This window comes from Thamnophis sirtalis, unplaced genomic scaffold, assembly GCF_051295495.1.
Source record: "Thamnophis sirtalis isolate CommonGarterSnake01/CBP01778 unplaced genomic scaffold, rThaSir2_p1.2 scaffold_11, whole genome shotgun sequence".
NCBI lineage: Eukaryota > Metazoa > Chordata > Lepidosauria > Squamata > Natricidae > Thamnophis > Thamnophis sirtalis.
The window spans coordinates 70,393,066-70,418,276 of NW_028261391.1; the positions used below are offsets into that span (position 1 = coordinate 70,393,066).

Here is a 25,211-nt window from a genome sequence, read left to right on the forward strand (position 1 = left end):
AAACTCCACATTATGCTCAAACCAATTTTATTGTTTTAATATTTATAATTCATGTACAGTTTATTTCAATTTAACACAATCATGCTAAGAAACTATGACCTTAAATTTCTGGGGGGGGGGGGGGAAATGCAAGGAACAAATGTAAATTAGATGAGAACCAAACAGAAAAAGGATTATGGGAATGATATAATTCTCAAGTCTGCTTTGTTAAACCGGTGTCTATCTGGGACAGTAGTAACTCTGAAGTAGACTTTTATTTAAAAAAAAAATAAAGCCTGAAGAAAGTAGAGATGACTATAGAGATTTTTTGTTCAATTACTGTGTTGTTCTGCATAGCTTTTGATGACAAATATAATTGACTGAAGTTAAGAAGTCTGTTTTAAAGGGATAAAAAGAGTCTGTTTCCTGCTGCTTCATCATATGATTTCATAATCCAGAGTAAGATGGCAGAGGAGTGCAGATTGGCAGCATTAAAAGAAATGAGGGGAAAACAAGCTTTAATTGAACAGCGGAGAAAGTAAGTGTTATAATTATTTTCAACAAAATTAGCGTAAATAAGTTTACTAAATATGGGTTGCAGAAATCTAGATCGCTAGATGGTGGCAGAGTTTTTTTTTTCTGTATTATCTTTCTGCCATCTGACAATCATCAGAATTTTTGCAGCCTAAATATATGAAAGCCCTAATATAGACGATGTTACTACTTGACAGAAAAACAAGCTGGCTTTTCATTTTAAAAATGAGTCTCCTTCCAGCTTTGATTTGCTTTTGCTACTTGCAGAGTGAAAGATTTATGCCACTGATAACAGGAGCAGATCCCTGATTTTAAATCCATAAGGAAGATTATTTCTAGTGCAGGAAAGCAGGAAAGCAGAAGGAAGATTGTTATGCGCCTCTCCTGTTTTTCATTGCCAAATTCAATATTCAGTTCCTTCATACTGTTACTTTTCCCCTTATTATTCCAAGTCTGCATTTTCACAGGATGAAAATAGGATCAGTGAAAATCTAACATGTTAAACAAACTTTTGAACCAGATCATACTCACTTAAGAAATGATAGCTAGGGTGTGTAGACAGTAATATTTCTATTCCTACTGTTTCTCACCATAGCCTCTCAGCAATATTTCCACAACTTCTGTCCAGCATCTTTTTCACAGTTGCAGGATTTTAACTAAATTCATCCTGACTTTGAATGCGCAGGAAAATATTAGACTTGCATAAACTGACATCTTTGCTTTCTTGTTTCATATTCGGTTTTGAAAGTTTAAACCAGATATATACTTAATTTCACTATTTTTGTGATCGCCAAAAAGCACTGGCTTCTTTGAACAGCACCGAAGCTTGAATCAGGGAGATTTAGCCATTTCAGCTGTGTGAATAACCCAAAGCTGCTCTTAAATCCATATGTGTATGAATGTCCATGTATACACACAACATATGATGGGTTATATTTAGTATCTAGAAATAGAATCATTGTTCTTTATTGTGATTGTTCATCTTCAAAAATATTATGTACACTTGCTCAAGAATAAAATTCCAGTATGATTTTCAAAGTGTGGTGTTTTTCTGGAAAGTTAATTCCAATATTGACTATGTGACTTAGTGGTGAAATGTTAAATACCTTTAAAATGTTTTTGAAGAGATAAAGAAGTTCTTCAGAAATGGAGAAAACAGTCCAGAAAGATAAGAGAAAAGAAAGGAATATATACATATTCACCCCAAAAAGGAAATACAATGGTATGTATCATCATATGATTTTGTTCTACAAAAATATGTTGCTGGTTTTCATAGTGAAATATGGATATTGGGGTTCTCCGTACTCCTGGCCTAAATGCTTTGTACTGTACTTCATGGCAGTTATTTCCCCACAGCTGAATTGTGTATTTAGGACAGGGGTGTCAAGCTCAAGGCCTGGGGGCCGGATCCAGCCCACAGGGTGCTTAGATCCGACCCAGAGGGCCACCCAGGAAACAGCTCATTTTTACTGGCAGAGCTCTTGGGCCACCACAGGCACCCCTGACACGAGTGACGTATAGCTGGCCACCCCCACCCCGCCTCCCGAGGTCAAACACAATGCCGATGCGGCTTTCAATGAAATCGAGTTTGACCCCCCCCCCCTGTTTTAGGAGAAGACCTCTGGTGACCCAAATTATAAGGACCTTCAATAATCCTATGATATGATGTGCGAGACCATTCTGAACAACTATAGTCTCTTATTTAACTTATACTTCCTTAATTATGTAAACAATCATCAGTTGTAGAATAGCTGGTCATCTGATTTGGTCTTCACATAGAAAATGGAAAAGATGCATTCTTGATTTTGATGATGAGATGTGGAGAACGTCTTGAAAATAGCTGAAAGCACAAAAATTAGGACTTTGGCAAAATTCTCGGAGAGTAAGGCATCTCAGGATAATCTAATCATCTCATCAATATAGCAGTAGACTTAGCAGTAGACTTATATACCGCTTCATAGGGCTTTCAGGCCTCTCTAAGCGGTTTACAGAGAGTCAGCATATTGCCCCCAACAACAATCTGGGTCCTCATTTTACCCACCTCGGAAGGATGGAAGGCTGAGTCAACCCTGAGCCGGTGAGATTTGAACCGCTGACCTGCTGATCTAGCAGTAGCCTGCAGTGCTGCATTTAACCACTGCGCCACCTTGGCTATCGAGGCCCTAGCTATCTTTCTGTCCTTAATTTGTTGAATCTTTGCCTCCAGAATGAATTATTTGTATTTCTGTGAAAATATCTGGATCAATTTAATTTGATAGACCTTGTTTTAGAGCCTCTTGGGCTGACTAGTGCCAAAGGTTCAGTTTGGTTAGATCTTGAGATCCATAACCAGAGTTTTCACCCAAGGACACACACACACCCAAGAGAGAAAGAAGTAGGGGATGGAGGCAATGGTAAATATCAGCATCTGATAAGAGCAATATGTTAGCCCAATATATATTCACAGGTGTTATATGTATTTGAAAAAGGTAGTGATATTCCTCAGAAAAATAAAATTTTAAATGTGTTTAATGTGTTAAAATGTGAAAATGCAAATGTTCAGAATACACATTTAAAATTGCAGCTGAATCTGGTTCTAATATAACAGTGATAATAAAATATGGAACAGTAGAACAAATATGCTACAGCAGTGATAGCTGCATAAAATACATTTTCAGATCTCCTGCCCTCTCTTTTTTTCCTACCTGAATTAATCCTGTCTCCTCCCTCCCTCCCTCAAGAGGGTGCCCCATGTAGATCAGTCCCCAGGAAATTAACCTACACAGCAAACTTTTTCTTCAACTTTATTTTAATTTATGACTACCCACCCCCAGAACTTTGGGAGGAAGCGTGCAAATGTAAGTAAATACTTACGTCAGCTCTTCACCCTCATCAGCCAGAACCCACGTGTGCAGTAGGTGTCAAAACATCCTGCGCAGAGCTGTTCAAAAGCTGTGGCTGCCCAAGCTGTTTGGAGGCGTTGGAACAGAAGGGCTTTAATTTAAAATAGGATGGTTGATGGATGTCTCCTGAGATTTTACTGATGCCAAATTGAAGTAAATGCAGGCTGGATGTTATAGTTAATCCAGAGAGAGAAATCTGTCCTCGTGCTCCCAAGAGAGAAACTCTTTGTTTTGTAACCCTGTAAATAGAGCCTCAGTCCCTCAGTTCATGGAAAGGAGTCAAGTCTTCCTCTACTCCTGGAGATCAGGTGAGGAGGGGCCACTTTGACAGCAGCAAAATTGAAGTGGAATAATGCATAGCTACATTCCCCCCCCCCCCCAGTTTTCCTCTGTGGTCCGGCTTGTGCTCCTGTGACTTTCAGGTGGTCCTTTATCCAAGTAACAAAGTCCCAGCAGAGGAGAATAGATGCTGCTTGAGGTTGAACTGTCGGATGCGTGATGCTCTCTGAGCTCAGTAGCTTGTTTGCAGATGTTTTATTACCCAACTAGGTAACATCATCATCATCATCATCATCACCAGTGTTACCGACTGTTAGGTTTGCTCCCCATGGAAGATTAACACTGATGATGATGATGTCACCTAGTTGGGTTCTGAAATGTCTGCAAGCAAAGAACCAAGTTCAGAGAGCACAAGAACTTAACAAACCACAATAGGGTCCAACTCTGCCTAGCTTTACGGGTGCAGTTAGGCAATGCCACTTGCTGTAACTCTGTTTATTATAATTTAACAAAACAACTAATGAGCAGTCATTGGAACAGGCAAAGCTTATGAATGGTGCTTCTAGACTCAAAAGCAGGGCTTGGATCTGGCTTTTATTTTCATTTGTTTAAAATATTTTATGGCCATGAGATTGGGCCAAGTGTTTGATGATGGTTTTATTGATTTTATTGTAACTTTTTTGCAGTACAGTATAGTATTTTTCCCCAAGTCATTGGGCATTTATTATTTAAATGAAGCTATTTAAGTGAAGTTAAAATGAAAACTCTGTAGGCTTAACCTATTCTAAAAAATCAGGGCTCTCAATCACAATTGTTTATTTGTGATCGTGCTTTCAGACACTTAATTTGACATCCCTTTCTTAGCTATCCATCAGAACCTGTTTACACTTCATGCTCAGCTGTGGCTTCCTTATCCATAACTTGTCAACTAAGCTGCACTTAGATACACATAGTGCCATAAGTCTTACCATAAACAATTGTGTTGACCTCATCAAATTTGCTAAGTCTAAACCTAATACATTGTGTTATGGTTTAGCATAGTGTACAAACCCAATCTAATTAAGGATGTTGATGTGGAGAAAAGAGTTTCTTCTGCTTCCAGGTTCAATGAAAGTCCAATTTTCAGACCCCCCTTATAGAGATCATAGGGATATCAGTTGATAATAGAACATTCTTCCATTGATTTCTAGAGCCTTGAATTTTGAAGAATTGGTTGGGATACTAAATCCTTATGTCTTTGATCTTCACATTTTAGTTTTAAAAATAAGAGGGACTAATCAAGGGAAGGATTAAGAAGATTAATAGTTACACCAAATTTAGTCTTTTATAACGCCATGAGTTTGGCTATTTTGTATGAATAATTTGAAAATTATTCTCTTAGCTTCTTCCCTGAATGAATGTGTAGGAAACACAAGAGGGCGCTACGCCACCATAGTATTTAATTGCAGTGAGGCTGCAGGCTTCAACAATATCAAATTAATAATGCAAATCATAAAGGAACAAACATGAACTGTATTTCCTCTATTTCTGTCAGTCAATTAGAGGGTAGTTCTAAACATGATTTGTAGGTGAAATGTCGCATGAAGTCATGGTGTATAAGCAGAGCAGAAGAAAAGGCTGCTTGGTGTATATCATTGCTAAATCTTATTGGATAGGATGTAAAATGGTTGCCTTGATTATATGGCTGACCTGGCTGACTTTGTCTGATTAAAACAAAAACAAAAAACAAGGCTACATAAGCTAAACTTAGGACGAGAGATCATTAAGAATTCCTAGGCTGCAGTTTGGTAAATTGAAAAAAATCTTAGAAGAAACAATTGTAGAAGAAACAATAAGAAACCACTTCTGCATTGTTAAGAAAGCAACGAAGATCTTGTTCGTGACAACATGAAGAATCAAACTTCTGAAGGAGACTTTAACTTCACCCGTGATTGATTGCTGTGTCAAACCACTGAATTCATTGATCTGAATGGCTTGGTTGGAAGACAAATTCAAATGTATACACAAAGAGGCACGCATAGGCCCAGTGAGTGCCCCGTGCCCTTTGTCACTGCAAAGCATACTTTAGTATCTTCCTTTAGTCATCCTTACGGTGTGTGAGAAGAGGCTAAGCTACTATCTATTGGTAGGTCTCTGGATGGTTTGCAGTAAAGTAGCTAGCCTTTCTGACTCTCAATGGCTTTAACAGTGACAATTTGAAAATCTTTTTCCTCAGACAAAAAAATAGAAAATTGAAAACAAGTTATTGAATGACTGGCAGAGACAAGTAGCACATTTTACATGGCCTAATAAAAGATTGAGGATTTAATGTAAGAAACTGGAGCTCTCGGAAGACCAAGGGAATCTGGCAGCCCTGAACTTCAAACAGGATAGCTGTTTAATTTGGATTACATATTGGATTTTATCACTCTGTGGTTGTGTTACCTTCTTTGAGGGAACAGGACTCCCAGATGGACAAACTATCTTTAGATTGATACAAACAGAAACGAACAGTTATAAGATAATTTGTATTATGTACAATAATAAACAATGTATTAAAGTTGGGAATAAATATAAGAAGCTTTCCAAATTCTTGCCCCATTGTTGTTGTTTTTCATGAAGATAAACACATGGAGAATTTTGTTCAGTAGACAGACACAAATCATATATACATCAAAATGTGATAATGCAAATAGGCAAAACCATCTGATCTGTTTCAGTATCTTCAAATAACAGTATATTTAAAAGAACTACAAAGAAGAGGGAACAATTAGGGATCTGAATGAATCTGAAAACCTTATATTTCTTTCAGCATTTGCCAGGTCTTGCTTATAAACCGCTGATGAATATGTAATTCAGAAACTGATATAAAAATAAAAACCTTTCTTCCCTAATTTGGTGACTTAAAATCGAGAGCAGAGGTGGAACATGAGTGAAATTTAGGATTTGCAAATTCAGTTTTTCCGTTAAATCCTAACCCCAACCTTTAAGACAATAGTATGGAAGTTAATGTGGTGTGTAAGGACAATCCTGTTGAAGGCCACTACATTCCTTACCCCAACTTTGTATTTTAATTCTTTTAGTTAAAGAGAAGTAAACCAAATCTCCGAATTTCAACATTATTTTTGTTTCCAGAAATTTCTCTGGACCCCAAATTAGTGGACTATACTTTCTTTAAAAGTTTTTTTAAAAATGCAGGTGCTCATTGAAGGAAATTCACTTATCCTAATTTTGTGTACTATATTCTTTAAAATGGAAGATTAATAAACTGGAAAAAATGTGCTTATATGTATCACTTTCAGCCACAAATTTAGGATTTGGTAACTTACCAGCTGCTTGATTTTTTAAATATTTTTCATAAGTTCTAGGTCAAGCATGCTAAATCATGGCCATTTGTGGGCAGAAATGAATCTTCTTCAAAGCATTTAGGAGCTGGGATTTTCACATCTCATGGGCTTTGCCAGTGTATAGAATAATGACAGGCTTAACTCTGAAGAAACACTCATCATCTTAATTTGCAGCTGCTTGTTTCAGAGACTTTCACAACATATTCTCTGCAACTCTAAAGATCTGCAGAATGGGGAAAAACATAAAATCAAAAATAAATGCATGTTTTTATTTGTAGTGAGCAAAAAAAAAATCATAGGGAGCTAGGCAAAAATATTTTAAGTGGTTTTCTTTTCATAATGATTGTTCCTATATTTTTAAGTGCAAACATCTTTACTCTTTCAATCATTAGTTATTTGATTGATCTAACCAGAAACTTGAGGATTACAGAAAGAAAGTAATGAGGGGGAAGGAATCCAATGGCTTTGAAAACCCAAGTATCCCTCAGGTGGGCCTTCTATACCTTTCCAGGACTCTGGTTGGTTCTGCCTTCCTCACTTCTGACCTTGGTCCATCTACTTTCCATTACACAGTTTGGTCCACCCTGAAAAGATGATGATTCCACCTCTTCTAAGCAGGAAAAACCCCAAAGGGGTTTAAGTGAAAGCATGACTAAGCTGTTGTAGAAATGCTTCCAAACAAGCAGTTTTTGATGCTACCAATCATAAGACATTGCGGAATCAGCCGGCCTTTTTCTTGCAACTGAGTGATTTCCTAGTAGGCAATGTTACAAAGGAAACTTTGGGATTACAAATGGAAGATGGCAACATCTGGACCTCATCTTGCACTGGTTAAATTCCTTGCATGTAGTAAGGCAATTGCACAATAAAAGCCTTGGGAGGAAGCAGTGTTCCTAAACAAAAAATGTTACTGTTTAGTTGGCAGGAAGGAGAGAGAAGTGCCTAAAAAGTTTTTAGATTTGTTTCCAGAAAAGATATAATTCTCGTCTAGCCAAGTTTGATTTTCTTTACTGTTAGAAACTTCCATTACAACAATTAATAATGGGGAAATTCAGATGAACAACTTATTCTCTAACACATATGGCATTTCCCTGCAAAATGCAGAATGAGAATCTATTTATTTATAAATAATCATTCACCGGCATATTTACAACATCTAATGTGGTTACTGAAGTAATCCATCTTCTGGGCTTGCTCAAAATATTGCACCATAAACTAGTTAAACACTACCAGGAAAATTAAAAACCCGTTGATATTAGAGTAGCCAAGCTTTGCATGGTGCGTGAATACAGTGGCTAAGCCTCAATGTTTGATGGCCTCATTTAAGATTCTTGTATGAATCCGTCCAGAGGCAGAACAGAGACTCACTCGAAGGAGAGCTACAGACTAAGAAAATGCCTCCAGTTGGTTCCTTTCCCTATTTTATTTTATTTTTTTTGCAAAAAGGTCATCTCATTTGTTTAAGTTGTTGCAGAGAGATTGCACAGATATCGCCAACCAGTCCATCACATCTTTTTGCCTCTCCATCAACCACCCTAATAATTGTAGCTCTTGGATTGTGAGGATGCAGAAAGCCTGTTCTCCATTGGAATTCGAAATCTCACAGCTTGGTGCAGAAACCCTGTAGAGTTGCATAAATTGGTAGCTTCCTTAGACAGTAGTAGATGCCTCCCAGATTGACCATTGGGGTCTTGATGGACTCTGAAAGTTTCTGGGCTATAATTATTTCAAGTTTGACAACTGAATTCAGAGAATATAATAGTTATTGAGCAATCTAGTCTTCTCTGGGGAGAATCAGCACCCTAGATAACACAACAATTTTGAAATATTTATTTACAAAGGAGATAAAAGGAATGGTGCTGTAGATAACTCCGAAACTGTGCCAGACATTTCTATACACACCCCACCATCCCTGCACAACTGATTTACTTTTTGAAAAGTGCATTGTAGTTAAGCACCCTGAAATCAATATGCATAGGATGAATTATATCATTCTACCTTGAGTCACATGAGCAAAGAAAAGAAGAAATACAGTTTAGAATGGAGCAATCCACAGCATTCTGGACAACTTTTCACAAGAATGCCCTGGGGGGGATTTTTTTTCTTAATGTTTTTGCTCGAAGTTCTCAGCGTAAGCCAAATCATCTTTGAACAACTCTCTTCTTGTGTTGGTTTCTATCATCATAGCAAACGTATCCCTGTTGCAGGAGACCTTTCCTGTTCTCAGTCTTCTGAGCCCTCTTTGTGAAATTTCTTTCCAACACCCCATTGCTTTGGAAAGAATAAAAAAGACTGACTTTTGATCCTCTCAGTCGCCTCCAACCTCGTGCCGTCCACCTGTCTTGGGCTGCAAATTCTGGGAGTTGTGATCCAAAATATTGGATCAACAAAAGTTAATTTTATATCTTCATGTTTATTTATGTAACTCACGTTGAATATGCCTGAAACTGTCTAAGGTGGGAAATCTGTAATGAGCTCAGTGTTCTGATTCTTTGGGATTCCTCATGCTGGTTTTTTTCTGCGAAGGTACACTTGTAGTCTTGTTTGAGTTATATACCCCCCCTCGAGCCCTTTCAGGTATCTCACACATATATACAGGTGGGCAATGCATTTCGTATAGGTTACTTATTATGTAACTATTTACTAGCAAGACATGAGAGGTTTGGAGACCTTGGTGCTTCCTGAGGTTGGGGTTTCTTTGTTTTGCCAGAGTCTGGTCAGGAAACGAAGCAGCTCAGAGAGCACCAAGCGAGCCACATTTCATCCCTGAGCTGCAGCCACTCTTTCCCCTTGGTCTATGGGGAAGTATCAGGCCAGAGGTAGCAGGCAGGCAGGCAGGCGGGTTTCGCCTTATTTTAGTTAGCATGAAGAAGACCTTCATTTTCCGGTCTCATTTAAAAGAGCGAAGACACAAAAGCAGATGTGTTTATACTGTTCATTTCGAATGTTTTCTAACAGCCATAAAAAGACTGTTTAACATTTACCACTTTATTAAAACAGGTAGACCTTGCCAGAATGCTAGGACTGAAAGCATATACAAAGCTGTAAACAAAATTCAAACCTCTTAACTTATTTACATGAGAAGATTTTCTTGCTCAAATGTTGTCATACCATTTTTATTCTACAACATGTATCTCTAAAAAATAAACATGAATATTTTGAAGAGTCGTGATCTGATGAGAGCTGATAAAATCTGGATTCTACATGGAATGTCATTGACATTATCTTTAAGGCTGTTTTGCAAACAGCGATGTGATTTATTTTACAGCAAATTAGGGAGAGCAAGGACTTTAGAAATTATTTGGAGGTCAAAGTCATATCTGAAGTTTCTACTTCGTTGTTGTGACATTATATAAACAAATAAATTGCTTAGCTATGCGCCTTGTGATTATCCCTTACCCCCCAGCTCCTGTACTAAACGTTGTATTACAAAGAATAAGATGTAATATGAAAGTAGCATCTTTACCACTAGGTGCAATAAAACCGCTCACCCAAATGTAGGGAAATCTGCTTCTTGTATATCTACTATTAAAAAGTCAAGTATAGGATAAAAGCAGGCTGCCCCTCCTCCACACAGGGTCATTCCTCTCTCCAAAATTAAAAAGGGCAATAAATTCCTCTCTCCAAAATTAAAAAGGGCAATCCTCCGGGATTGGGCGGCCTATAAATCGATTTAATAAATAAATAATAAAATATATGTGTGCCAATTTGCATATGTGCATGCAAATTTTTTGGGGGGGAGAATAAATAGATATGTAACAAATTTTGCAATAAGGAGAAGTATGCTAACAGATGAAATATATAACTGCTTAGTTTGGATGATCCCTTAGCAGTAAAATAGGTCTGGTTTTTCTAAATCACCTTGCTTTCTATCAACTTTAAAAAGGGGTTTTTTTTAAATCTAGTGAATTGACATGTTCTTCAGACAGAGTGTGCTTTGAAGTGCAGATCTGTTCTCTGTAAAGATGACCCACACAGGGTGTTTTATTGTCTGATTTTAATAGCAACCACAGGCCTCATCAGAGAGACAATGAGATAGAGTTTAGCTTCAGGGTTTAGCATCATTAGCCTTCTACCTTGGATAATCCCTTTCCTTCTAATACTGAGAATTAGTTTTTCTTCTTTTAAAAATGACTGGACTTCTTATTAATATATTTTCATAAGAATAGAGTGATTAGAATAAAAGGAAATTTTGGGAATGAGGGGGTTTGTTCATTTGCTATTTGTGTTTATAATTGCAATTTATAGAGTTTTCTGATTTTTGCAAGTAATGGCTTCTATATAATTTTTTAATTTAATTACTTATTTCAAGGTTGAGCAACTGGATAAGAGGAGAGGCAGGCAGCTGTTATAGTTCCTCTTATTGGTAAAATGCCTATTATCTTATTGGCTTTCCATAAGCTTTTAAAAACTGAATTGTTTCAGGGTGCCTGAGGAAGATTAAAAATACTATTGTTTTTTATATTACTATCATTGATTTTTATTTCATTGCAGTTTTTAACTTTATATTTTGGGTGTTTTCTTCTATTATTCTTATAGTTTTATTGTACCATCAATCCATGAAATCTTTATTACGATCATAGACCAGCCTAAGAAAAGTAGAGTGCAAACAATTAATAATTTTAAAAACTTAAAAGTGTAAAATACACAAAGATAAAAAACATTTTAAAAACCTAAATTATACATAAACATCAAAAATCCATAAATGGGATAAAAAATATTAAGCAAATATAAAATAACAAGAGTTAATCCATGGCTAACTAAATCTACCATAATACAAAGCACTTAGCTAAGAAGTCAAATATTCAGCCACAGGTCACATCGCATCTCAGGGAGGTATAAATTTGTCCTATGCATCCTGGGACAAAATAATGGAAGGCTGCATGGATTTGCATGTCATTTTTGGGCAAGGGCCAAATGCTAATCTCTTATCATTCCAGTTTCAGTTTATGTGCTGCTGAAGTGAACACTTACTATACTGTTGATTCCCATACATCTCTGGTAAACAGGCAAGATTCCATGTAGAGTGTCAGGTATAATTTAATAAACAAATAAAATACAATAGGCACTTATAAGTTTCACACTGATTTTACATTGTGATATCTCATAATTCTTGAATGTTATTAGCAATTCAGCCGCCAAAGTGTATATCATGAGTTGTTTCCCAACAGCTTTCAGAGCAAATTCCAGTGGCTCATGCCATCTTTCCACAGCTGCATGCATGGATGTCACTCATACAAGCCATCATGCTGCTCTCCATGCATGCTTCTTTATGTCACACAGCTGTCAAAGATGCTACGCCATTCAGAAAAATGGGAAATTGGATATAATTAACTTTAGGATTTAGAAAGGAGAGCATAGGCGAATGCCACTTCATTAAAACTGACACTCTTCGTAAGAGGATTCAGAATAGAAGACTTGTCTGGGATAGTTTTCACACAACTTGAGATGGGATCTGTTGAGGAAGTTATAGAAATCTTGTTCTGAACTATGTAGAAACTCAAGAAACAGGAACATGAAGCCTGTCCACTTCCCACATCAGTGATCCATCCAAGAGATCCAATCATCTTTCATTTACACACAATTTGGGATCAAATAATAAAGACTAGTTTTAATAAAAGAAGATATTTTATTAATTGGCATTCTTAACAAATGATTTTTAAAAAAATGTTTTGCTCTGCAGTAAAATGTCAAGGACAACAGTTACATTGATTCAATGCTCCAAGGAGTTTGTTTCCATTCTTACATGATTTTTATGTGAGAAATGAAGCAGTGATTGACATATCCCTGAAGAGTATGATTTTTAAACACCATTAATACTTTATACTCCTTGCAAAACTATGAGCATGTCCTTCACTTTTCTCTCTCTCTCTCTCTCTCTCCCACTGTCTCCCTCCCCCCCATCTCTCTCTCTCAGTCCCTCTTTTATATCCCATGATGATTAAATGAGTCTCAGCGGTTTTCCTCCCATTTAACTCTCATCCAGGGAGTTTCTGAGCCTGCCTTTCTACTGCTAAACGTAGTATGCGCTTCTCCCCTCAGCTGGGTTAGAATTATTATCTTTGATAGATCAGCTGAAATTCTGACTGGATAATAATTTAACATGGAGGGAGACGGGTGGGGGGGGACCATCTCTGGAATGACTTTGAGGACATCTGGTAATAGTTTCTCAGGGCCACAGTCGCTGGCAATGCTAATTTCTGCTATTAGATTTCAGACCTACATTTGGAACAGGCTGAAATTAGGGTTTGTTCTTGACAAAATATGTAGGGGTTAAATAGGCCACATGTAGAAGATGGAGTCACAGGCAGAGAAGGATAGGAAACATGGATGTAATCAGTAAATAACTAAGGGTCAAGTATTGTCTGATCAAATGAGAATCTAATGGTTCAAAACACGAATGTATTAAAAAAAGGAACCCAAATGCTCACAACAATACTAGCATGTGCTTCTTGAGAAAACCGGCTCATGCTGGGAAACCTGTTGAAAGAGGATGAAGATTCTCAGTCATCCAGGTAGAGTTGTCTGGAAGCTGAATCGTGGCAACAGGTTTTCTTTTCTTGTTGGTTCAAACTAGCAAGGGGAAAAAAACACGATTGAATTGTGATAGGAGTTCTGGCTCTAGATATGAGAAAGGTGATGCTGTATCCTATAGAAATTAAGCCAGTCATTTCTCAGTTTGAGTCCCCAGGCTCTCACTAAGAACCAACGGTATTTGATGGAAAAGAAACAGCGCAAGTCCCCATTAGCTCCCGTGTTTTGTTTTCTTCTCTTTCAAATAGAAATTCTGGCCTTTCTAGTAGGGAATGGCAACCTACGTAATGGAACCTTTTCTAGGCAGCAGAACAAGCTAATTACTTGAAGGTCTCCTGCTGCATTTGTACATCTTTTGAGAGATGTGCTGATTGCCTTTAACCTCTAGATGTCTTTTAAAAATGTAGTTTGCCTTCCCTTTATATGAAGAGAAAAAGTAAGTTGCTACGTATGTATATAATACACCCACGTTCTTCCTCAGGCTGTGATTAGAAAATAGCTGCTGTGATATTTGAAATGATTACATTTGATTAAATGAGTCGTAAAAAAGGGGATTAATAGTTGGGAAATTTAAACAACAAATTTTATACCCTAAGTATTTATTTGATTATATTCGACCTATCCTCCATAAACTCAAGGTAGCATAAGGAGGAGTCTCTCTCCTTCCATCCCTGAGTTGAGACCAAGGGAACTCTCGTGGCCGTCGCTAGAGGACTTGACTCTTGGCTTCCTAGTCTCATTCCAATACTTTAACCATATTGCTATCCTGCCTTAAATCCAGCTAGCACGACCAGTTGATCTTTTTCCCCAAGTTGCTCTAATGCCACCATATGTCACATTTTTTTAGGTATCCCAAAACGCACCTTATGCTACCGATAATATTAAGAGCAATGACAAGCTAGACAGTTGGCGAGAACCATCTGACCTGGATGAGCGCATAGAAACAGCGCAAAACATAAATGCAATAAGAGCCACTGATACCTTCAGGTAAGAACTAAGGGGTCAGCCTCACATCCCCCTAACGGTAACAAAAACATGTTCAGGTAATCAACCTGTATGCCACGTCCTCAACAAATTTGCCTTCCTCCCGCTCTTCACCTAGGGTGAACTCATTTAAAGTTGCTTTGGGCTGTTCCAACTTTAAAGTATTGTTTTCCCTCTTACCCCAATTCAATTTTTGCCATCCACACAATCTATTATACTTCCCTGATGATGTAGTTTATGATGTAACTGAGTTGGCATTTGCCAAATGCTCCTGTGTATAGTTTTAGGCTGTTGCAAGCACCACCCTTCATGGACATTGTGGTTGACGTTCAGGAAAGGTAGGAGATCTGGATTACACATCTGTACTTATGTAGAGCCTGACCTGAGCTTATCATACAGTTTGCCAAGTCCTGCATGGGATCCTTATGTGCATGAATTTTCCCCTCTTTCAAAACAATAATACATCTACACCTGTAACTTGTGTAAGTTGGGCAATCTGACAGGTAGTTAAATCAACTGCTCTGTCATACACTCAAACCTGTCCGTCTTTCTTCATCTCAAGAAAGCAACTTGTTTCTCAAGCCAGAGGCTGGCACTCGATAGGAGTAGAACTGAAACCAGAGTCCCTTTTTTCTATTGAATTATTTAAAGACAATGCTCCTTACCAGGCTTATTACTGGGGCAGAAGAGGGCTCATCCAAGGGTAGTTTATGCTGGCATACTTTTCTGTTGGCTCGTTGATTGGAAGAGAATGCTTTAACATGGCTATAGAGTGCACTAAAAGAGATGCGGCTCTTTGGAGTTACTCCAATAACAAGGCCTTGTATTGGGAGAAATACAATGCCATTTTTCTTTTCTTTCTGTTCCTGTATATTGTCCAATATTCCCATATCCCAACTCCAGTTGAACAATATGTTAATTGACCTCTCTACTCTTCCCCCCCCCCAAAAAATATTCCTATCATACCTGGCTCAACGGTAGTAACTGTGAGAGGGATCTTGGAGTCCTAGTGGACAATCACTTAAATGTGAGTCAGCAGTCTTCTACAGCTGCCAAAAAGGCTAACACACTTCTAGGCTACACTAACAGAGGGACAGAATCAAGATCACATTTTAGATTTTATTTTACATTTTATTTATTATTTATAGGCCGCCCTTTTCCCTAAGGGGACTCAGGGCGGCTTACAATTCATAGGAGGGGGAGTGCAAGACAAAACATAAGACAATACGTGAGTAAAAATAGAAATAAAATAATAAAACACAACTTTCATTCAACATTCGGGTGGAGCGGATTAGAATCTTTAACCCCAGGCCTGACGGGATAGCCAGGTCTTGAGGGCTGTGCGGAAGGTCTGGACGGTGGTGAGGGTGCGAATCTCCACGGGGAGGTCGTTCCAAAGGGTCGGAGCTACTACTGAGAAGGCTCTCCTCCGCGTAGTTGCCAGTCGGCACTGACTGGCGGATGGAACTCGGAGGAGGCCCAATCTGTGCGATCTAATAGGTCGAAGGGAGGTAATTGGCAGGAGGCGGTCTCTCAAGTACTCAGATCCACTACCATGGAGGGCTTTATGGGTGGTAAGAAGCACCTTGAAGTGTTAATGCCATTTTATGATGACTTGATAAGGCCACACTTGGAATGCTACATCCAGTTTTGGTCAACACAATATAAAAAAGATGTTCAGATTCTAGAAAGAGTGCAGAGAAGAGCAACAAAGGGGAGACTAAAACATATAAAGAACAGTTGCTGGAATTGGGAAGGTCTAGTTTAATAGAAAGAAGGACTAAGGGAGACATGATAGCAGTGTTCCAATATCTCAGGAGTTGCCAGAAAGAAGAGGGAGTCCAACTATTCTCCAAGGCACCTGAGGACAGAACAAGAAGCAAATGGTGGAAACTAATCAAGGAGAGAAGCAACCTAGAACTGAGGAGAAATTTCCTGACAGAACAATTAGCGTAATCAGTGGAACAACTTGCCTCCAGAAGTTATGAATGCTCCAACACTGGAAGTTTTTAAGAAGAAATTGGACGACCATTTGGTTTCCTGTGTAAGCGGGGGATGGAGTAGAAGATCTTTAAGGTCCCTTCCAACTCTCTTTCATTCTATCCCCTTTACAGATAGTCCTCGAATTACAGGCATTCATTTAATAACCATGCAAAGTTACAACAGCACTGGAAAAAAGTGATTTACAACCAGTCTTTGCACTTAACAACTGTCACAGCAACCCCTCGGTCACTTGATCAGAATTCAAGCGCTTAACAATTGGCCTGTACTTATGACGGTTGCAGTGTCCCAATGTCACGTGATCGCCATTTGCAACCTTCCCCCCCCCCTCCTTCTTCTGACAAGCAAAGTCAATGGAGGAAGCCAGATTTGCTTAATGGGCACATGATTTATTTAACAACTGCAATGATTTGCTTTGCAACCATGGCAAAAAATGTCATAAAATTAGATGTGACTAACTTGACAATTGCCTTTCTTAGCAACATAAATTCCTGTCCCAACTATGATTGTTAAGACTAATTATATACAGGTAATCCTCAACTTATGATCACAATTGAGCCCCAAATCCATGTTGTTAAGTGAGAAATTTGTTAAGTGAGTTTTGCCCCATTTTGTGACTTTTCTTGCCACATTTGTTAAGTGAATCATTGCAGTTGTTAATTAGTAATATAGAATACTTTATTGTCATTGTACATATATACACAGTAAACACATACAGTGAAATTCACATAACACCCAGAGACCAGGCCCAACACGCATGACAATCCCCAAACACACACCCCCACCCACCAAAAATTCCCCGCCTTTTATGGTCAAGTGAATCTGGCTTCCCCATTGCCTTTGCTTGTCAGAAGGTCACAAAAGGGGATCACATGAGTCTGGGACTCTGCAACTGTCATAAATGTGAGTCGGTTGTCAAACATCTGAATGTAAATCATGTGGCCATGGGGATGCTCTAACAGTCATAAGTGTTAAAAATGGCCGTGAGTCATTTTTTTCAGTTTCATTATAACTTTGAACAATCACTAAATGAACTGTAAGTTGAGGACTACCTGTATCTGCTTGGCCTATTAGCATAGATACAAGCTGTTTTATGAAACGGAAGCATTTATTTAATATTTAATGGAGTTATATATATATATACAGCATATTATTATAAATAAAATCCTAATTGATAGACTGCAAATACTTTCTCATTCAGAAACTGGCTGTCAGCATTCCAAGTATCATGCAGAATTAAATCAGAGTCTAAGGCAGAGCTATCCTTAAAGTTCCAATTTAATAAGACAGACATGTTGGCATCATGCTATGGAATCCCAATTCTGGAAATGACATCAGAATCCCACCCAGTTAAAAGTTCATGATCTTGTCCCCACACCCACAATCCATCACATGGTCCAATCTTCTTCTTCCACGCTGGCATCCACACCCAGCTGCTTCCGGTCAGGTGTGAAAGTACGGAGACAAAAGATGATCTTGGCTTCTGGTAAAGAATAAAAACAATACATTCCACAATCTCACTCCTGTCTATTCCCCCCTCCCATCAACTATGCTAATGAAACAAGAGAAAGTGTGGCAGGCCAAAATTCTGAAAGGAATATAAATGCAGGCCTGACACGGGCACTACAGTTTTCTAACGTTCCAGGTCCTCCTTTCCGATTTAGCAACACAAATTAACAACTAGGTACAGCTGCTTCTTCCTCTTCCTCCTCCTTTTCATCTTCTTCTTCTTCCATCTCCTTCTCCTCTTCCCTGTTCTTCTATAATTTCATAATGTGCATTGCATCAGCTCCCGTAATCCGATTCAAATTCTGTAGCAGCAGAAATGCCAGTAGCATTTTAAAAGAAAAAGTACTTTGAGCCTGAAGATGTTCATTATACCAATACGTCGCTATCAATATCATATCATGAATGACTGTCATAAAAGGGTAGTGCAGCTGTTTGCTACTTTTATTAATCAAAAGGCACTTATTCATCTCAGAAATGAGAGCCTATACAGGCATTTAGAGGCACTGTGCTGCCCCAGCAGTATACAGCTAGTGTAGGAATTAAGAACTGTCTCCTTTAAGAAACTACCTCATGGGAAATGTAGGCAGAGACTGCCTTATGGGAAATGTAGTTCCATGACATGTGATCACGTGTCACTGGGGCATTCTGATTGGCCACTGGGGCATTCTGCCTGCGTGCAGACTTTATAGTCGGACAGTTTAAATACCTTTGTGAACCAGAATAGTAGTGTTTTGTATCTCCGCTCAGCATGGGAGTGAAATCATCATCTTTTTACACCACGCAATGGGACAGATTATGGAAAGTCAGAAGTATCTTAACATTGAACTGTAACTTTTGCTATTAAGAATGCCTGATAATAAACTTGATCTGAATGAGATTCCTAAGCGTGGAATTAACTGCATGCCCCGAGCAAGCCTACAAGGCTCGAGGCAGAACAGGCACGGTGGCTCAGTGGTTAGAATGCAGTACTGCAGGCTAACTGCCCACAGCAGGAGTTCAATCCTGACTGACTCAAGGTTGACTGAGCTTTTCATTCTTCCAAGGTTGGTAAAATGAGGACCCAGATTGTTGAGTGATATATGCCGACTTTGTAAACCACTTAGAGAGGGCTTTAAAGCACTGTGAAGTGGTATATAAGTCTAAGTGTTATTGGCGGAGACAAAATTCCACACGTTCTAAGCTGACATTCTTGCAAATTATGGTCTATTGTTGCTGTTGCTTTCCTTTTCTTGTGTACTTGTTTATTAAACAATCTATGAAATTATTGTTTAATGTTTAAATATGATCCTGCCACACCAGTCTAATATAACTTTTTTCTTCTTCCTGGATTCTGCTCTATAAGTTGCTTTGTGGAAACTTCTTGTTCATAACTAGGGACTTCAGAAGAAAAACATTTTTAATTGCTTTAAAGCTTGAAGACAGGAGACAGATAATCAGTTTAAAGATTTTTTTCCCTTAGCTGATAGCAATTGATAACACAGTGATGAAAGAGAACAAGCAATGCACTGATATTCTATTGTTCTCCAAAATAATAGCATATGCCTTTTTTGCATACAGCTAGAATAGATATTACTCCTGCATTTTCAGAAGTTTCAGTGTTTGAAATATTTTGCATGGTTTTTTTTCCCAATAGTCATATCTGAATGGAGAAGCATTACTATAATAAACCAAACTCTGATTTCTGAAAAAGTCTTCAGATCGTATGTTTGCATGCAATGTTTGTTTCTCATTTGAAGATACGTGCAAGAAAAAAAGCATGGAAACATTGCATGCTTCCTAGTGACAAATAAGATGTGCTGTCTTGAATTGTGCAATAAAAGTGATAGTGTAATTTTTTAAACTTAATATAAAGAGAAAGCCTGTGTGGAATGTGTCATAAAGAGGTTAAAATATTAGACGTGTAATGGAAACAAGGTCTTAATCGTGGAAGCTCAGGGGTGACTTCAGACAGCTCCCAGCTCACAAAATTCACACCGGTAGATTATACCTCTAACAAAAATCTTCAAAGAATTAAATAAAGTTATAATCCAATTACTTTAAATATAGGATAAGAAACAGAATAGTACTTGGTGGATCATCCTGCCCTCATTATCATTATGAGTTTTTAAGTCAAAATCAAAACCAAAGGTTGACAGTAGAAGTACGTAGAGACAGCTCTGGTGGCCCTATGCCTCAGTGTAGTAGTAAGATTTGTTTTGTTCCCAGAAAAATTAGGAAGAGCAGGAGGCTTTAAGATTGCCAAGGACAAGCGGGGCCCAGATGGTGGTGGGAGCCATGGCCCTGTTGCCCAATTACCTCTGTGTGTCCTCTAGAGATTACGTCCACATGAATCATTACCACAAGGACTCTGGATACATGAAAAGCTCTCCAAGTCATCCTCCCGGCCAGAAAAGGGTATTGGTGGACACATGCCTCATTTGGAAACATTAGCATTTCAAATTATGTCGTTTTCTTTTTAATTGCTTTAATGTATAAAAAAATTAAGAGATTTTCTTAATGTATAAGAAATTAAGAGGTAAACATAGCAAAAAAAAATGAAGAGGAGGGAAGATCTCTTTTCTAAGTATTAAATGTAGAATTAAACCATAGCCTTGTGGAATCATATTGGTCAGGATTTCTATTATTTTGATAGGGAACATAAGCAGAACCATCAGCTCAAAACCACGTTGTAACGTGATTTTTAAAAAAATAGAGAGAAATTCATACCAGCCAAAAGTTACTGGAAAAATTGGACCTACTCTTGTTCCATATTCAGCAAAGCCACTGCTCCTGTTAGCTGTTTTCCTGGATATTTATCTAAAATATGAATTAATATTGTGGAACTCCTTGCCCTTCTATAAAGACAGATGCAGAGAATGGATAATCAAAAGCATTACTTTCTATGACCCAGGGTAGTGATCAAAATGATGTCATCACTATTGAATAAGGAAATTCTTCTACCCTACCGCATGTACCCGAGATATTTATTCTATCGGACTCTGTTTTGAAAACTGCTCTCAAAGCCAACCCGGTCATTAAGCTGAACGAGGCACTTCCCTCAGGCTGCTGATTTGAAGACTAATAAGAAAAGTCTCAAAATTGAACATTAATTAATCATATTGCAATAGTATTTTTACTGCTAGGGTGTGTCCAAGATGTTCAGCAGATTTTCTGCTTTTAGTGTTAAGAAATTTTACCAACTATAGGTATTATGTACCTCCTCAAGGCTATGACTATAATTTGCCATTTGTCAAATATTTAGGACCAAACTTGAATACAGATGGGCTCCTCTATATAAATGCATGGTGTTTTACAGTGTTTATTGTCCATGTTGTAGGCTGATTTTTATTCTGTTGTGAGAGATGTGTAATTTTTTCAAAGATTAGTTAAGAATCAAGGTCCATTTTTATTTGTATCTTTCTCTGATGGGCCATGGGAAAGGATACAAGGATTGGGGGGGAAAAAGATAGGAAGGTGACTAGTAGAAAACTGTATAATTCTGTGTTTACTAAATTCTAACTGACTTTATTAAAGATTATTAAAGTTTATTTCTAAGCAAGATTGCATCCTAATTTTTTTGTAGGCTAGGACAAGCAGATTAAAAATTCCAGTTTATTGAATTCTGTAGTTTTAGAAGCTTAAACATATATCCCAAATATCCACACATTCAGAAGCTTCAGGCCTTTTAAAATGTTACTCTTTCTACATTTCCATATGGCTTTTTAATTGCCATGTAAGAGTACTTATTAAATATGTAATTCCTAAGTAGATCTATACATGAAAACGAGACAAATTGGGGGGGGGAAAGCATTGATTCTGCTTCTTCTTTCAGGGCTGCAAAATACAAGGAAGTAGAAAATCGCATTAAACAGCACACACAATTAATGAAAGAAAAAAGAAAAAAGTTAAGAGGATTACCCAAAGAAGAAATGGAAAAAGCAAATCAAGACCTTGAAACTGTAGGTTTGCATTTAGAAATCAAATCAAAGATGCTGACATTGTAGGTTGCATTTATTCCCTTTGAAATATACCATTATGTACCATTCCTAAATGCTGGGATGGGATGGGATTTGTGCTCTTGTCCCTCTCACCCCCTTGAAGTTTTCCAGTCTCCCCTCCTCTTGACTGCAAATCCTACCATAAACTATGTTGACAGAAGTTGGGTTTGCATATGAATCAAGATTCCAAAGCAGTCCCTAACTCACTCTAGTAAATGCAATCAATTTGTAAGATGGGAAGATAGGTTGAGCAACATGAATGAAAAATAAATGAAGGAATTCTTCATTTAGGAAAACGGGTTGAAATAAGACAAAGAATTTTGATTATGGTGCTTTGCAAATGAATGAATGAAAAAACATTTCAAGCAGGATTTAATAAAATATCAACAGAAAATATCTATACTATTATATATTATATTAACCTTATATGTTATAAAACCTATACGGAGGTGGGATCCTACTGGTTTAACAACTGGTTCACTTCGTGTATCCAACTGAAAAGGAAATCAATTGGTGGCTAGAGGCATAGGATGCAGGAACATCTGAGTTGGTGTGCAACAGAGAAGTGGAAATACGTTATAATTAAAGCTGAAAGAGAAATAACAGGTGGAGGCTACTCTTGTGGTGGGTCAGGATGGGTTGGGCACATCATCGTGTATTCATGTTCTCGACAGTTAGTGGTTATCTTCATGTCGGGGCAAGTAGGAAGTGTGGGGCAGCTCTTAATTTTTGCATTTCATTATTTCTTCATCCTAGACTAGAGACACACTGCATTCCACTGGATGAGATCCAGATCCCCAGTAGGTTCAGCATGTAGAAGAATAGATATTAGCAACAATACTGAGCAGAATTCATCATTGAAGCTTTCTTGGCCAAAGGCAATTATTTCACATTGACATGAGAATGGCAGAGAGCCAGGTTTAATCTATCCACGTTTGCAACTGCTGAGTATTGTTTGAGGCACAACCGTGAATAAGACGGTCCTGTTATGTTAATTTGGTCATTAGGTGTTGTGTGCGGGTTGTTTATTCACATCTGAATCTTTGCCACCACAGGTTGAACATTTGGAGGGGGAGCTTACTGAATTGAAGAAGGACCTTCACAAGGAGTATCGTTTCACCGCTTTTACAGGCGAGCTGCTTCCCACAGCAGATAATCTCCTACCCACAAATATATTTTCTAAAATGACATTTTAAGTGGATGAAAGACTGTCTCTCACGCAGCAGCCTCTCACTGGCTGTTTTTCTGGGGAATCTGTTTTTTAAAGAAACTTTATAAAACTACGTATTCCCTCTTTATTGTTGTTTATGTTTTTACTTCATAAAGTTAGAATTTATGCCCTAAGCCTTTGGAATACCTTATGATGTAGTTGTAGTGTAGGTTTAAAGATAGTGTGGTTGCATTTTGTTCCTTCTATCTTCTCAGAATTATTTTGTGAAGGTATGCTTCATAATTTAATCTGTATTAAGTACCAAAGTTTTTTTATGTAATTGCATATTGTGCTAATTCTGGTATAGTAACCTCAAATAGGTTTTTTGAGAATGGGAGATGATCAACTTGACATTTCATCACTCTTAAACCAGTGGATCTCTTCTCCCCCTCCCCCACCCAAAAACCCTCATTGAGAAGATTTAGAGTGATATTTAGCTCATTAGCATCTGCGTGGCTTAGCTGAGAGGCCTATTTTCCAGATTAAGATAATATTTGGCTTCAAAGTTTCTAACCATATATCAGATTTTATTTTTGTGCCCTCAAAAGGGATAAAGTTTGTCACTGAACTTGGATCCTCAAGGATTTTGTTATTACGGAAATGTCAAGGCTGATGGAAAGCTACACATTGAACTTGAGAGCTACGGCTGGCAAACAAATCTCACGGATAAAATGCATTTGATCATATTAAGCAAATAACTTCAACCGAGACCCATTGCTCTTTTCTCCATGTGTGATGTTTGGAGTCATTTAAGGAATGCAGATATTTTACTTAAATACCAAGAAATCAGTGGCAAAGTGTCAAGAGTAAAGAGGCTGCTCTGATCTTTCTGTATTCCTTTCAATGATTTATGCAACCGCCCACTCGGCATATAACTCAGCCTCCTTAGATTTAAACCATCAAAGACAGGATGTGACTGTAGCAGCTGTATTGCTCTTGATACAATAAACAGCTGGTGTTTCTTCTCTGTTTCCGAGTCCTGCCTCTGATTAGTGCTTGGCTTGGGGCAAAATAGCATTTTCAGGTGAAATATACTTTCTAGCAGGCTTGCATTATGGTGGTTACCAATACCAGCCGTCTGTGATTGTATCCTATTCCACATCATGAAAGGGAGGGATGATAACGCTGAACTTCCAGGAGGGAAGAACTTTTTTTTTTAATGTTCAGAACAGCCGGAAGCAGCAGGAAAGGGGGAATTTGCCCTTTGTTTACAACTCCAGAAAAAACGTACGGATTAGCACTGACTAGCCATCTTCAGAATGGAGCTAAGGCGGCTTGTTCACTTTCATTGGTTTATTGCAAAGCTTTCCTAGACTGAGCTTTCCTACTTGAGAGACCGCCTGCTGCCAATCACCCCCCCAAAGACCCCATCAGATCCCACAGACTTGGCCTCCTCCGAATTCCATCCGCCGGCCAATGCCGGCTGTCGACCACCCGGAGGAGGGCCTTCTCTGTGGCTGCCCCGGCCCTTTGGAACGAGCTCCCCGCGGAGATCCGGACCCTCGCCACCCTCCAGGCTTTCCGTAAAGCCCTTAAAACCTGGCTGTTCCGACAGGCCGGGGGTTGATGAGTTCCCTTCCCCGCTCAAATTGGGTGACTGTTGATCGTTTCTAAACCCTCTTTGTATCTTGTCTGTTGGTTGCTTTGTATTACTCCCTCCCTTGGGTTTGTTAGCCGCCCTGAGTCCCTCCGGGGAATAGGGCGGCATATAAATGTAAAAAGCCTATAACCTATAACCTCCCTGTACTGGAAACTCAGTTTGTTTGTACTTAAATGGTGCTGTTTCCCAAAATACACCTCATCTCTCAACACACACGAGAGTTGCTGATTTCACCCATCATCTGCTGTTTCATTCTTCTCTCCTGTGTGAGCACTGTTGTTGTTGTTGTTGTTGTTGTCAGTGTTGTTGAAACAGAAATTTTATAGAATGACCCTTCTGTTCAAAACGCACCCCCAAAATGCAGCATGGCTGGCTTACCTCAATTTGGAGCAGCTT

At 38.3% G+C, this 25,211-nt stretch overlaps 1 protein-coding gene and 1 non-coding gene across 5 annotated transcripts in view; one reads left to right on the top strand and one right to left on the bottom strand.

Moving 5' to 3' along the window:
* The window catches only part of LRRC27 (leucine rich repeat containing 27), a 52,918-nt gene extending 28,734 nt beyond the window's left edge, over positions 1 to 24,184 (top strand). For all 4 annotated transcript variants that reach the window (XM_087726027.1, XM_087726024.1, XM_087726025.1 and 1 more), the window contains 5 exons: positions 386 to 517; positions 1,639 to 1,735; positions 14,382 to 14,521; positions 21,840 to 21,966; positions 23,061 to 24,184. In XM_087726027.1, coding sequence (XP_087582153.1) covers positions 386 to 517; positions 1,639 to 1,735; positions 14,382 to 14,521; positions 21,840 to 21,966; positions 23,061 to 23,201 — 637 coding nt within the window. In that variant the 3' untranslated portion in view covers positions 23,202 to 24,184. The remainder of the gene's footprint in view (positions 1 to 385; positions 518 to 1,638; positions 1,736 to 14,381; positions 14,522 to 21,839; positions 21,967 to 23,060) is intronic.
* LOC148043692 (U6 spliceosomal RNA) lies at positions 11,866 to 11,970 on the bottom strand. Its single transcript, XR_015698119.1, has one exon. It is a non-coding gene; the product is annotated as a U6 spliceosomal RNA (small nuclear RNA).
* Positions 24,185 to 25,211: the final 1,027 nt, after the last annotated feature.